This window comes from Camelus ferus, chromosome 32 (genome assembly GCF_009834535.1).
Source record: "Camelus ferus isolate YT-003-E chromosome 32, BCGSAC_Cfer_1.0, whole genome shotgun sequence".
NCBI classification, from domain to species: Eukaryota; Metazoa; Chordata; class Mammalia; order Artiodactyla; family Camelidae; genus Camelus; species Camelus ferus.
Window position 1 is genome coordinate 16859843 of NC_045727.1, and position 15379 is coordinate 16875221.

Consider the following 15379-nt stretch of genomic DNA (forward strand, 5'->3'; position numbering starts at 1 on the left):
TATTGCAAATAAAGCCAAAAATGTTGTTTTGTCCCTTGACTCTTTTCCCAGAAATGGATTTTTTTTTCTTTTTTGGAGCGGGGTGGGCAGCTTGAGCTGCCCTTATTTCTAAATAATCACAGAGGTAGAAATTCTGTTTGAAGGCCAGGGGGCAAGGCAGTCTATTATTATACAATTTCTCATTAACAGCAGTGAGATCGCGCTTCTTGTGTTAAACAGAACAGGCGTTTAACCCTCGAGCTTCTCCTGGGAAATAAGGAAGAAACTGCTTATTCACTTAGTCATAATTACCGTTTTCGCAGGTCCCAGAGGAATAGCTGTTCTCTATCAGTCTCTGAGGACCGTCCTGACCTTCCAAACACCACGCTGGCAGCTGACTGAGACAGCACGCAAAATGATTTTTACCCCAACCAAAAAGAAAAAAAAAAGTAACGCTATGTCCCTCCCTTGCAAAATGAGAAGTAACGCTGTTTGGTCTTCCTTTTGGTGCGACGGCTGCGGATCCAGGTGGAGAGAAAGGGATGCAGGGAAACCTGGGTGCCGATCCTGCACCTGCCTCGGCTGCTTTCAGCTGTCATTGGGGCTGAGTTCCTCAACCTCCCTGAGCACCTGCTCCTCCGGTAAAACGGGACTGATGCTACTCACCTGACAGGACTGTTGTGGGGAACAAATACACTACTGCCTGGCGGGGTGAGCTCTCAGGAAATGGGCATTACTGCATCACTTCCTCGTGGCATCTCAACTTCTGCCTGTCACGGCTGCGAGGACCCCGGGCGTCCTCTCTCCTACACAGCATCTCCTACTTTTCTTGCCACCTACCGACTGATAAAGACCTAAATGTCCCTTCTTCAAGCCTTGACACCTGGTCCAACAGTGTCCGTCCCCGTCCAAACAGATGTTTGGCAAAGCCCAATTCAGTATACTGAGGATGTGCTTTTAAGAGGATGTGTCGGAGAACACATCGCTTCTAAAAGCTGGGACTGCCTGTTCCTCAAAGACATCGACTGGGCTCTTGATTCAAAGCATTTCACAATGCTCGACTTGGGCAGATTCTGGGTCCAAAACTGACTGCACTGGAACATCTATTTCTAAGAACTGCCAACTGCACGCAGCACTTTTATCTTCAAGTTACTAGCGCAAATTAACTTTGACCGAGAATGAAATAATAACTGAAAGGTCAGAACAAATTACATATTAAATGTGTACCTTAGGAAAAAAAAAAAAAGAAGCAGGAACACACCATAGACATACTCCCGTCAGCAATAGGGTGCTTTCTTTCTGAAGGCGATTCGTTCTCTCAACCTTGACTTTTCGGTTCAAAGTTAGGCTAGGGTCCAGAAACGCGCGGGCAGAGAAGATCCTACAACCTCAACAGAGAGGAATCTTTCAAATCGCCCACCGCTCGCTCCCAACTGGAGGTGGGGAAATTACAGAATAAATTCCATTTCCAAAACGGAAGAGTAATTAGCTATTTTTCAAGATCAGTTACGTTACATAGGATAGTTTTTATAATAGGAAGATGCAAAGTACCAAATTACTATCTATATTTTGTTTAGATAGCTCTTCAAAGAGAATAATTAACCACTTACTGTAAAACATTTAGCAGGTGGGGGAGGATATAGCTCAAGTAGTAGAGCACATGCTTAGCATGCATGAGGTCCTGGGTTCAATCCCCAGTACCTCCTCTACAAAACAAATAAATAAATAAACCTAATTACCTCCCCTCCACCAAAAAAAAAAAAAAAAAAAATTAGCAGATGTAATACGTTGTGCCCTGTGAATATGGAATAATAAAACCCTCTCAATGCTATCTTGTCCACAGTTAAATAGAATCTTCAAGTAACTGAACTTTAAAGTAAACACCTTTCTCGACTTTCTGTATATTTCCCCCAGACTGTAAGCCCCTTGAAGGAAGTGGCTGTGGCCGGGGAGTCACAGTATCCCCATGCTTGGCTCAGAGATACAGCTCTACAACCATGTGCAGGATGAACGTAACCAATGGTATCACCAGCGTTCTTACGAACGATCTAAAATGCTCCCGGGAAGTTGCAGAGCATCTTTCCAATGTTTTCGGACCTTCCTACCGTATCATATGAATACTTGGAATGGACAAGTTTGGCAGGGTCATGAGCCCAAATTTTCGAAGTCCACTGAACGGAAAGGAAACCCCAGTGGAAAGATCCAATCCGATGTGACCCAACCTCTTTCAGGTACGTGTGATCTCAAGTCAACTGGATTTCACTCTCTTTGGGAAAGGTTAAAAGAACAAGGAGCCCAGAGGAAAACACTCCGCGGCTTAAGATGCTGACCCTTCGTAGGCCTTGGCTTCTAAATGAGACCCTATGAAATAAAAGTGTTCTCTAACTTGGCATAAAACAATTGGCCCGCGCGGCTGAACGTGTGCGTTTCCAGCTGCGCCTGCGCAGTGAGTCCGTGGGTGGGTCACAGCTTCCTGTTCCCAACAGACCCCATTACCAGCTACATTAGCTCAACAAATGTTTCAGTAAACTAACGCGGCGATATAATTTGAACAAATAGGCAGCTCTTACAGGATTTACACTCATTGGTTCGTTAATTGAATAATGTGTCAGCAGAACAAAATGGTTGCCTCTTGCCATCTCAGAGAAGCAAAATCTCCCCTGGGCAGAATGTTCCATTTTCTGAGATTTTCCCCATAATAGGCAGGAGACTGCACGCCCCGCATTTCATGTAAATTAGCTAGATATTGTTCAGTTCTATTGCCTTTCTGTTTAAAACTGTGCAAAAGGCACAGCAAAGAAAATAAGGAAGCACACAGACTATTACGGCGGCTTCAGAGAACTAGCTAAAGTAAAAGTCACTAATGGATAGACCAGTGCCAAGTTTCATGGTACCCATTTAGACTCCAAAAACACAAAGCTAAATCTCTTTCTCAAGAATACCGAATGAAGCTGAAATCAAAACTCTTATCAGAAAGCATCCGACCTGTGTCTTTTGCCAGAGTCAAATCACACCAGGCTTCTGAGTCATTTTAATGTGAAATTAACTTACCAAATCTAGGAATCCCCCAACCTCCCACCCCCTTCCCCAGACCGAGCAGATGGGCCACGGACTGTCATCCAGGGATAGAGGAAAGCTGTTTCACCTGATAATTTCAACTGAACAGAATCCTAACACAGGCTGTTACTACGTAAATGGTCACAGTACAAAACTAAAGCCGGTGGAGATAAACTCAAGACAAATTAGAATCTCTGGAGGAGGTTCCAATGGCCTTATTCAGGAGTCTATTAAAAAAGAAAAAGAAAGAAAAAACCAGCAACAGAATAACAACCACATAAGAGCTGCTTCCTAAAATTACTCTCCTGTTGATACGTCTCAATTCTAAAATGTCATGAGAAATAAGCTCTCTGTCAACTCTGCCGTAAAAGAAAGCACTACTGAAGAATGCCACCGAAAACAAAGGCCTTCATACAAGGAAGTGAATACCTTCCGCACATAAGTATGTTCTTAAGAGGGGCACTAAAAAAGTAGAAGTCACATTAAGTCCAAAACACCAAGGAAAAAAAAAAAAAAAGAAGAACAGAAGTTCCTAATTTTAGTAATATTATATATCACCGCCCCCCCCCAAAAAAACTGCCCATGAGTTAAGATTTGTTGATTTTACATACAGGCACTTTATATATTTAGGACTCTCTGCCCTTAAGGAAGAAAAGGAAAGGAGTAAAAGAAATTAAGCATTATATATGACATTATATATGACACAGAAATGTAGGGGTTTTTTAAAATGAAATTCAGGTTTGATTTGGGGGTTCCTGTTTTACTTAGTTACCCATTTGCCAGAAATCTTAAACAGCACTGATTTCCAAGAAGCTTCAGACATGTTAGAGTCTGGAAGAGGAGTGTTGATTTCACACCACTCCATAAGGTCTGCACTCTTCCCTGACGTTCACGGCTTGGCTTTGCTGATCCAAGAACAGTCCCTGCAAAACCTACAAGACGCATGGGCTACAAAGGGCAAGCAAGCCGAACACATCCCGCAAGCACGTATTCACTTACACAATTTGACTTTTCACGACAAATAACTCAAAAGAGGCTGCTATTGTCTGTATCGTGGGGCTGGGGCTCAGAGACTTGTGAAAACAGTCTGATGATCACCCAGCATCGCAAGAAAGATTTTTTTTATGTTGAGGTATCATCTAAGCAATCTTGGATGTATAATGATGCTTTCAAACAGAGAATAGCTTTGGTTTAGATTCCAATATTTTACAAAAATGCACAGTTTCAAACTCACCATATAGAAGATACCTCTTCTCTATCATCAATTCCCCCAAGAGCTATTTAGCATCAAGGAGCCACATTCACTGTACAACTCACGATGGTGTTCATCAGAAAAGAAGCAAGGGGGAAAAAAATCCAACCCTAATCCTTTGATACACTATTTGAAACTCCCTATTAATCTGAAGAATGACCTTTTCTGGGGTGGTGCTAATGATATGCACTAATCGAGTCTTTTAGTACTTCATCAATAATAATTATTTTTGAGATAAAATTGCAACGTGGTATGGACCTCACCAAACCCCTTGCCAATTCAATCAGGCCCTTCTCTGGTCATTTAAACAACAAATTCCCGCCTGGAATCATCCATTCAATGTGTGTTTATAAGTGGGTCCCATTTCAACATTTTAATAAAGTGCCACCAGAAGATCTGAAAGTTGAGGAAAGCAGCTCAGGAGACACACTCTGTACCAAAAAGAAAATCAGGTGGGTCAGAATCCACTCCTTGCTGCCTGGGGGCACAAAAGAGGAACGGAGTGTAAAAAGCTCACAGGACCGGTGACCCTCAAGAGAAGCAAGCACTGAAAATTGCAGTTTAAGTACCTGGGGCAAAAGACAACACGCCTGCACTCCCCAACTGAGGCGCCCAGAAGGAGCTGAGGAGAGGACGGAGTTGGAAAGGGGGACCGCAGTAGGAACCAGGGAAGGAACGGCCAGGATGGAGCACAAGGGAAAGATAGGCATGGGGCAGGAGTGACAGGGATGGGACGGGCAGGCGGGGGACCATATGTTGGGGCTGGAGGGGAGGACAAGGATGACAGAGATTGGGCCAGAGGGATAGGGATAGGAATGGGGCTGGAAGGACTCGGATGGGGCAGGAGGGAACCACAGCAATTAAACAGGAAGGACCATAGGGATGGGGCTGGACCGAGAGCCCGGGACGGAGCTGGTCTAGCCAAGTCACAACCACATCCTAACAGCTCCCTGCTGGGGCGCTCGCCGCGCGCCGCGCTGCGCAGTTCGGAGCGCTCTCTCCCGGAGTCACCCCAGGAGCCCTCCGATGCCCCATTTCAGAGACGGGAACAGCGAGGCCGGCCCTCCAGCGCCCGCTCCCCGAGGTCGCCTGCCCCGGGGCAGCGGCGGCAAAGCGCCCGACCCTCCCGGACGCAGGGGGTCGCTGGCGGCCACGGGGGGCGGCGGCGCGGGGGCGGCGCGGGCCCGGGGCGCCGGTACCTGGGCTCGGGCAGGACGATCTTCTTGCTGGCGCGGGCGGCCGGGGTCGCCTTGCTCTTCTCCATCGCCATCAGGTAGCTGACATCGGCCAGCACGGCCTCCAGGTCCGCCATGTTTGGCGAGCGGCGGCGGCGGCGGCGGCAGCTCTCGGGACCCTGACGGGACGCGCTCCCGCCGCCGCCGCCCGCCGCGCCCCGACGTGGGGGGACGCCCCGGGGCAGCCCCCCCCGCGCGCTCCCGCCCGCCGCGAGCCCCCCCCCGCGCGCCCCCGCCGGCCGCGCGCCCCGCGCCCCACTCAGCGCCCCGCGCGCGCCGCAGCCTCGTGCCCGCCCCGCCCCCCCCCCGCGCGCGGCCGCCCGCGGCCCCGCGCACGCGCCTCCGCCCCTTCCGCGAGGGTCGGCAGGAGCGCGCGCCCCGCGGCCAGTGCCCCTCGGCGACGGGGCGGAGCGGCCAGGCCCGGCCCACCCCTTGCCGCCTGACCAGTCCCCGCGGGCACCGTCCCGCCCTCCCCTCGGGGTGGCCACGGGGGACTTCCTCTCCTCCTTCTCCTCCTCCTCCTCCCGACTTCCCGCTCGGAGCTCCCGGCGCTCGCACGCCCCCCTCTCCCCCGAGACCCCTGCGAATGCGGGGCGCCCTGGACCTAATGCACACCACCCAAAGGGCCCCGGGGAAGTCTCTGTGCCCCGGACACGGCAGTTCTCAAAGCAGACCGCCTCCATCAGCATCCTTCTGGAGGTCTAGGGTGGCCCCAGAAATACACGTGCCCCACCTGTCCGCCCAGGTGATGCTGAAGCCGTGGTCCCGGTCACCCTTGAACAGCGCCCCGGGGGCCACCCCCTAAGCCTCAGTCCTCACCCTGAACATCCCACCCCCCTGTAAACTCAGCAAAGAGAAACCTAACAGCTGGAGAAGGTTGCTTGTCTTCATCTATGCAGGGCAATGTGAGATGACACTTCCTTCCTGGGAGCACAGCTGCCCTTAGGAGCCCAGCCGCCTGCCCAAGGTGGTCACCACTCCCTCGCACTCAAAGGTTTACATTTGGATATTAAAATGGTCGTTGAGAACCAGAACTAGAATTCTGACTCTTGTGGTTTTACCGTCACATTAGGGGAGCCCTCCTGTGCACACAGACCCACCAGAAGGGTGATATAAGGAAGTGGAAAAGCTGGGGGCCAAACACCAAGGCAGGAGGGAATTTCCAGCTTCCTGATCCCCAGTCTCGATGTCTGGTGTCACTATTCCCCATGAGGGCCTGGGGTTTTCATTTACTTCTTATTTTTCTCAGCTGTACGCACAAGTCCACTTTCAGAACCTATCACTCCAGCCAGAGTGATGTTAAGGGGCACTCAGAAAGTCTTAAGAGGACCTGAGCTAAAAATTAATCCATGCAAAAAAAAATCATTTTAATTCATCCACATGGGTCACATTGCCCCAGGAGCCTCGACTTTACTAGGATTTGAGTGAATGTTGAGTCAGTAGCTTACGTGGTTAAGAGTTCACTAGGAATGGTTAAGGTCAAATTTTGGACTTTAAATGTCATGTCACAGCAGAAGCAGCCTGATTTGGTCATGAGAAGAACCCTGCCCTCTTTTGTTCTCTCCCTCAGCAGCCCAGCTAGACCACATCAGCTGCCCCTGGATCTGTTTCATTGTATGTCTGCCATCACAACTGGCTGGTTTTACCAGCTGTTTCTCAAGACCTAAGGCACAATATTCAGTGAAGTTGTCCAGAAAAGGACAAGAGGGTTATAAGAAGTAGGCACACGAGTTCAAAGAGCTTGGTCCGGCAGCAGAAAGCCAAAATGAGGAGGGAGCACAGTATACAGACACCCAAAGACAAAAGTTTGCATGAGCCAAGTATCAAACTTTCAACTCCCACCCTTTTTTTTTTTTTTTTTTTGGCCTAAAAACAGGAACACAGAATGTCTTGTCAAGGGTCACCCGAGGAGGAGGAGTAAGTTCCCAAAAAAGCATAATGCATTTTTTATGATTTAATTAATACAATTTCTTTCCATATGTCTTTTTATCATCCGAGCTTACACATGATTTGATCGTCAAATAACTACATACTTCCACCTACATTTTCACGGTCTTCCAAATACTGAGATTTTTATTCTTGCCTCTTAGAATTCAGTTAAGAATTTTGTTTGGTGGTGGGTTTTTTTTTTTTCTTTCTTTCTCTTTGGGGAGGAAGAGGAGGATTGTGCAGCATGATGTAGTAAGTTTGGAATAAGAGACCTGCCTACATTCAAATCCCTGCTCTGCACTGACTAGCTGGGTGATCTTAGGGGTAACATTTTACCTCTCCATGCTTTACTGTTTTCATCAGTAGTGGGAATGAAGCCACCAGCCCCCAGGGTTGCTGAGAAGACAAAGGAGATAATACTCATAAAAATGCACCTGGCCTGTCACCCAGTAGGTCCCCAATGAAGGTCACTGCATTTCCTCTGTTTTGCTTCATTTTACCCTGGCCTGCTGGAAAGATACTGAAACCAGCTATTCACAGACACTATCCTTGAAGCAGAAAAACCCCTTACCAAAAAACTTGTCCTTATGTGGTATATTTATACGATGGAATACTACTCAGCCATAAAAACTGACAACATAATGCCATTTGCAACATGGATGCTCCTGGAGAATGTCATTCTAAGTGAAGTAAGCCAGAAAGAGAAAGAAAAACACCACATGAGATCTCATGTGGAATCTAAAAAACAAAAACAGAAACAAAAACAAAAGCCTAAATACAAAACAGAAATAGACTCATAGACATAGAATACAAACTTGTGGTTGCCAAGGGGGTGGAGGGTGGGAAGGGATAGATGGGATTTCAAAATTGTAGAATAGATAAAAGATTATACTGTACAGCATAGGGAAATATACACAAGATCTTATGGTAGCTCACAGAGAAAAAAATGTGACAATGAATATATATATGTTCATGTATAACTGAAAAATTGTGCTCTACACTGGAATTTGACACAACATTGTAAAATGATTATAAATCAATAAAAAATGTTTAAAAAAATCTCCTTAGTGCATTTCTAGGAACCCAAATTGGCAAAAAAAAAGAAAAAAGAAAGAAAGAAAAAGAAAAAAAAAGCCATTATAGACAGAAGCAATGACTCTTCTAGTAAAAAGAACAGAGTCCAAAATTGGGTCCCTTAACTGAGGCCCCTCCCCCAGTGAAGTCAGTGACCAGAGCATCCTTTCTTGGTCTTCCCAGTGTGTGAACTTGGGATTCCTGGCTCTCTCTTTTACTCTCTCACTTTCCCTTCCCTCTCCTTTCCCTTGACTCTCTTAATGCTGAACAGCTTTTTGTGTTCACTACAAACAAAAGGCGCTAATGACAGCGATGAAGTTGTCATAACTGACCTGCAGGATCCTGTTGCTAAACACGAACGCCAGACTGTAATCATTACGGACGAACAGAGAAAACAAATAGCAACGCCGTTGTACTCAGCCAATAATGCTCCCTTGCAAATAAGCGTGTTTTCCTCCCTCCCTCTTCCCGAAATGATTTAAATGACTCTGGGCTCACGCTGCTTGTGATAATTGATAAAACTCCAGAGTCCCTGCAAGGTTCCTAATGTTCTCTTTTTCTCTTTCCTGTGACTTCCCAAGATCAGGGGAGGTGTGGCTGAGATGGATGCATCAAAGCTGATACTCCCGGAGTAATTCTGATAACAGCTTCAAGGGAAAAAAGCGAACCGGAGAACTAACTGGTATTTGTTTTAGATTCTGGGCTTGACTGGGGCTTCCTACTCACACCGAGAATCCCTGGACTATGAAAGCTGGGGAGGGAGGGTGGTTCTGGGAAATGAATCAGGCACACATGCAAAAAGTCAACTGTAAGACACTAAATAGAAGATTTTTGAGACCAGCAGAACGTGCCTGCCTTCAATTCATTAATATCACAGTATTTAATTCAATCCCTGCTAACAGAGACTCAGTGTTTTGGTAAGCGGTCCCCTAAATAGAGTTGCTTTGCAAGAAATCCCACACACAATTGGAGTTTGAATGGGTTTGCTTCCAAACATCTCACTCTGTAAAGTCTGCAGCCATGCCGGGACCACTGTCCCATTTCACTTGCAAAGTCGATCACAATTCTGCACATGCATCCTAGGAACTGCTTTTAATGCTATTTTAAGAGCAAAGCTTTACAGACTTTCATGGAGGCTGAGTCCTAGGCACTCCATGCCTTAAAAGATAGGCAGAAAGTTCTAACACCAAACTTCGGTTTACATAGCACTGAAATTACATTCAGCACAGAAGTACCTTTCTTTAAAGAAGTGGGTGGAAACACAATTCTCTACAGGAGCTCCGGGTCGGTCCCTCTCTAGAGAGAAGCCTTGGGGTGATGTAGTTCAGAACCTGGGCTAAGGAGGCAGATGGCCCAAATTAGAACCCCAGTACCAGTTCTTCGAGCTGTGTGACCTTAGACAAATTGCTCAATCTCTCTGGGCCTCAGCACTCTCTGTGGTATTCATGGGATTGCTGCAAGAACAAAGCTGTAATTTGAAAAACACTTAGAACAGTGTCTGGCGCTCAAAAAAATGGGATCTTTGTCATCATCCTCATCGTCCTAGGAGTATCTCTACATCAATCACGCACAGCATGATGAAAAATGACCAGTCCCGGGAACATAAAAGCAGCGTGGGATGTGACCCGCTGGCTCTGGCACTGCTGAATTACTGTAAGTGAGCCTTGTCAGCCTTTTAAATCTCTTTCCACGGCTGCCTAATGAAAGGCTTGAATGAGCTGGTCCTCAAGTTCCCTTCAAACTGTAAAATTCTCTGGTTTTATTTAATCCTACAGTGACTCTCTGCATGGTAAAGAATACTCACACCTCTTTAGAACATCTTGTGAGTTTCGGCTTTGCTGTATCAGGACGTACCTAGGACACGAATAATCACCGGCGGTGCCACCATCCACAGGTGAGGTGAGCAATCAGTCCATCAGCTGGTTTACAGAAACAAGCACATCTGTATTTTCCTCCGGCATCTGCACTCAACACACCAACCTTGCTCAATAAACACACACTGAGTAAATAAGTGAATGAATGAATGAATGAATGGCATAAAAGATATAGGATGTTTGCCTCAAAGAACCGCAAAGATAGATATAATCTATCTATATAAAACTAGAGATAATCTAAAAGGAGGGGGGAAAGTGCCATTTTAAACCACAAATGCCTACTAGAAAGGGTGCATCGGGTAAGTGAGGGTAAATGATGGGCCCTAACCGCTTGGTCCCTGCTGGTCTTTCCTGATGCTAATGGCCAAGAAGGCGTCTCCAGCAGCTGAGAGCCTTGATGCCCTCGGACTTGGAAAGGGAGGGGTTGAAAGCTTCAGGGCTGGGGATGGAGAGAGCCAAACCCCTTTGCCTAACAAAAGGGCTTGGAGGAGAACTCCAAAGAAGAGTGAGAGAAAGTAATGAGATGGCCCGAGGCCAGGCACCCCATGGGATGGGCAGCCAGAGAAAACCCGCAGAGGTGGGGTGGACTAGAGGACTTCCGTTTTCTGTGCCGTTTTAAGTTCACTATTCTGCACAGCAATGTCATGCCTTTCCAGTGATCTGACAACCCACGTGTGTGGGTCTTTGATAGCGGGTTGCAGGAGAGGTTGGATCCAGCAAGAACGTTGGGAAACCAGGCTCCCTGGACTCTTCGGCCACCCAGGGCAGGCCTTGGCTTTTCCGCGGGACTGGAAAACCCATCTTGTCTCCCTCTCAAGGTGTGAGAAGATGACCCCTGGATATGGAAATCACAAAAGGCCAGAACCTCTGCATTGCCCAGTTCCCTCTGGCCCCTAACCTGGTGGCCTTCCCTCCAAGGTCCTGTCTTGGTCTGTGCCTTTCAGCTGGGAAATTATATCAATCCAAGAAAGGCCACCACAGACCCCAATCTGCTAAGGAAAGGCATATAGATCTCCCATGCCACACCTTACAAGTCACCTGGGACCAGTGGCTGCAGGCCATCAGTGAATTCATCCCCCACATCTCAGGGACCATCCCTCCTTCCCATCTCAGCTAATTCTGTTTCTTCTTTCCTGGTTGCAGCTCCCAAAATGGTCTCATTCTGTCAGAGCTCATGGGTATAGATTCCAACAGGCCAGACTCAGTAACAAACCCTTGGGCCTGGGCCAGGCCGGGCATCCCCCTGATCCACCAGGAAGGGGGTTGTGCCCTCCTGAGATGTGCTCTAGACCAGCCAGCACTTCCAGACACTTACGTTGTTGAAATTGCCAAAGTGCAGATTCAGAGTCAGAGGTCCGGGGCGGGGCCTGAGGTTCTGCATTGAGAAATGCAGACTCCCCAGTAGGGCCAAAGCCCTGAAACCTGGGCCCCACACTAAGCCTGCCAAAGCAGGATCTGCCCCGTAACAAGATATCTAGGCGATTCCAGAGCACATCGAAGTATGCCAAGCCCTGCTCTAGGTCACCCTGGGACCTCTAGTTCAGGCCCTGAAATAGTTCAAGCAGGCGTCACAGAGGCGGGTTCTACATAGAGAAGGATCAGATCAGCTGGGCCCAAATGGGCAGCCCTGAGAGAAAGGGGGAGAGGAAGGAGAAATGGGCTAGGGAAGATTGATGCAGGGCCTCGGAGCCACAGGGGAATCGAAGCTATCTTAGGAGCAGTGGGAGGCCAATGGACGGTTTCGAAGAGAGGCGTGATGACATCAGATGTGCCTTTTTATAAGAGTCTGCTGGCTGGAGATACAGGACAGGTAAGCAAGAGGGGACCCAGGAGCAATCCAGGGTGGTAATCCAGGAGACCAGGATGAGGGTGGCTAAAGAAGGCAGACCAGCACGTCACATGTGAGGTGCACTAAGTGTGTTCCAAGATGGAGGGGACTCATCCAGGGTGATTTGCAGGCCTCCAAGGCAGCAGTAAGAACAGAAGGAAAGTCCTCCTTCCCACCTCCCACCTTGAGAACAAGTCTTTTATTCCACATCCAGAAGATGCCCACAGCTTGCCAACTTATCCTGCTTCCAAACCCTCCCTTCTTCAATCCACCTGACAACTTGCTGCCCCTGCTCAAGAACCTTCAGTAGCTCCCTACTGCCTTCCAAATCATCTTCAAATTCCTCCACCAACACTTCTGTGCTCTGCCTTCTATTTCTGCCACACATGTTCATGCTTTCATTCATTCAACAGATATTTACTGAGTACCATCAATGAGGCAGGCAGTAAAAAGAAATCACTCATCTGCCAAGACACAGAATCAGTCCCTGGAGGTTTATAGCCACACTGAAATGCTCTTCCAAATAAGCCACTTTGGCTCTATAAAATAGAAATAATAATTTAATAATAATAATAATAATAATAATAATAATAATAATAATAATAATAATAATAATAATAACAACAACAGATAATACTTAGTAAGCGCTTACTGTGTGCCAACTGCCACGTTGAACACTTTGTGTGACTATCATTAAATCTTCCCCAAACACCCATGATGGAGACAGTGAGTCTCATTTTAAACATGAGAAAAACATCGAGTTACTTGCAAAACGAGTACAATAAATAAATTAATAGGATCTGAACCCAGGCAGCCTGAGTCCAGAGTTAGCTCCCCTGATTCCTGTCTTCTAAATGTCCCTATACTCTAAGTCATGGGGCTGCTGGGTCAACCAGAATAACCTCGTACCTGTTCAAGTATGCAAGCAGCTATATAAATCCCATTAAAATGTTCCTTTCAATTCACTTCCTGCAACTCACTGAGCCGGGGTCACTTTGGTCAAGCTGATTCCAGCCTTGGAAGCGTCTCCTTCTGGTCCCTTTTCCTGGAATATTCCCCTTTGAGGTCTTTTCTTGGCCTCCCACCATTGTCTGCCCATATGCCACCCCTGGCATCTCTCTGAGAGAGACTCCACTCAACCACCTCTGAGCTATAAGCAGAGCTGTCAAGCAGTCTCCTTGGGGCTCGCCCCATTTCCCAAGCCCTTTTCTCCTTCCTTTGCCCTTTCTCTCTTCCTCTCCCCTCCCTCCCATCTCCCCCTGCCCCTTTAGCCCTTCAGGCACAAATGCCCCTCTTGACTTCTGCATGCCTGCCTCCTTAATCAAAAGCTGCTCTCATGAAAAGACTTCCTGTCAGTCTACTTACACCTTAGTATGAATTTGTTCCCCCAAATGTCTGCATTTTAAAGTCATCTGAGTATAAAATAGTAGGCTTTGCTCTTCTTAAAAGGATTTTATTTACCAGGATTTGGGGTGGGGGGGAGTGGGGGAAGATATACTGAGGGCAGTAAGATTTTCTACCCCAGGAATCATTCAGCTGACCTCCTGGTGGGACTAGAGTGATTTCAGGGTCTCGGTACAGTTGAGAAGAAAGAGGATGGATACTGAAGTAGGTCTTGAACTTCTAATGTTGCTTTCATGATCTTAGATGAAGCGACTTCCCCTCTCTGAATCTCCATTGTCTCCTCTGTCATTAAGGGTAATTACTTATCGCAGAGATGATCACGAGGATTAAAGGAGATAAGAAGGCACACGGTAAGGGCTCAACCGGACGTGAATGAGTGAAGTCTGCACCTGGTACAGTCAGCCCAATGGACCCTGTACCTGGACTTGCCAACACCACACATGCTCCCAGCACCCCCACTGCCCACCATTGTTTCCGGAAAGAGCGGTGCATGGAATTTGGCAGGAGACCACAAAAAGTCCTGGAATCCTGACCACTCTCAAGTCCCGAATGCTCTCCTTCAGAGAATCGCATTTTTGGGGCCAATTTTAAGTATTTAAGACTTAATTGAGGATTGGAATCACTCCCGTCCTGGATCTCTCCTTCCTGGTACTGTGACCAGCCAATGTCACCCCCTGCCATGCCAGCTTTATGACCTTCTCTATCAGTATCACCAAACCTGACCCCTCCGAGAGCAGACATTAGTCCCCTGGAGCGAATCATAATTCAGCCACCATAAACCCCAGACCCAAAGTGATAATTATCGGAAGATGAAGAAAGCTCTTGTCCTAGTCTCCAGGAAGCCAAGTGAGGTCTCAGAATTTAAAAAATTACATTGATTTCTGTTCATTCATTTGTTCATAGATAACTTCATTCCGTCAATCACTTATTTAGCAAATCTTTACTGGGGTCACTGGGATGATAGTGGGAGCCAGGTAGATACCCTCTACTTTCACGGAATAACATTCTAGCAGGGGGACTTTCGTTGGCAGTTAATTGATTATTTCATTGAAATTGTGTTGTGTGCCAAAAGCATATAGGTGTCTGAGAGTCCCTATAACAGGGACCTCACAATCAGGGTTGAATCCTGGAGGGCCTCTCTGAGGAGGTGACATTTCAGCTGAGAACAGAAGGATGAGCAGAAAGAGGGAGGGCAATGGCTTCCAGGTGGAGGATGCAGGCTGGGAAAAGGCCCTGAGTGGAAGGAGCATGGACGGAGAACACGGGGTGTGAGGTGAGGCCTGAGACAGGGCAGAAGTCAGACCCTGCAGGGCCCTGGAGCCCTCACTAAGGAGCAGGTTTTTGTCCAAGAGCAATGGGGAGCCATGGATAGTGTTAAGCAGGGATGTGATATGATCCAGTTGACCGTGTGAACAAGAGCTCCGGCAGCTCTCTGGATAAAGACCTTCCTGTCCCTTTAACATAGTCCCCAAAAAGTCATGGGTAGGGGTTGGGCGGGAGGCTGGATTTTTCTGGAGGACTTTCCTTATAAACTGCTTTAAATAGAAATAAGAGGAAGCAAACAAATGATGGCTCTGGCATCCAAGCCTTATTTTTTTCTAAACAAATAAGAAAAATGAGCAACATGAGACCAAAATGTTTCCATCTTGAGGCCATGAAAAGAAGTGTCTGTTTTGCCTCCTCCTCTGAAGCACAAGGGACCAGTGTGTACCATGCAAATAGATGCCACATGCAAATGGTAACTTAC

General features: G+C 47.4%; 1 protein-coding gene across 3 annotated transcripts in view; it reads right to left on the reverse strand.

Annotated features, from left to right (window-relative positions):
- Nucleotides 1–5747, reverse strand: part of GRK3 (G protein-coupled receptor kinase 3) — a 115523-nt gene extending 109776 nt beyond the window's left edge. For 2 of the 3 annotated variants that reach the window (XM_032471719.1, XM_032471718.1), the window contains exon 1: nt 5488–5747. In XM_032471719.1, coding sequence (XP_032327610.1) covers nt 5488–5600 — 113 coding nt within the window. In that variant the 5' untranslated portion in view covers nt 5601–5747. The remainder of the gene's footprint in view (nt 1–5487) is intronic. The other variant, XM_032471720.1, reaches the window with a different exon arrangement.
- Between the last annotated feature and the right edge of the window lie 9632 nt (nt 5748–15379).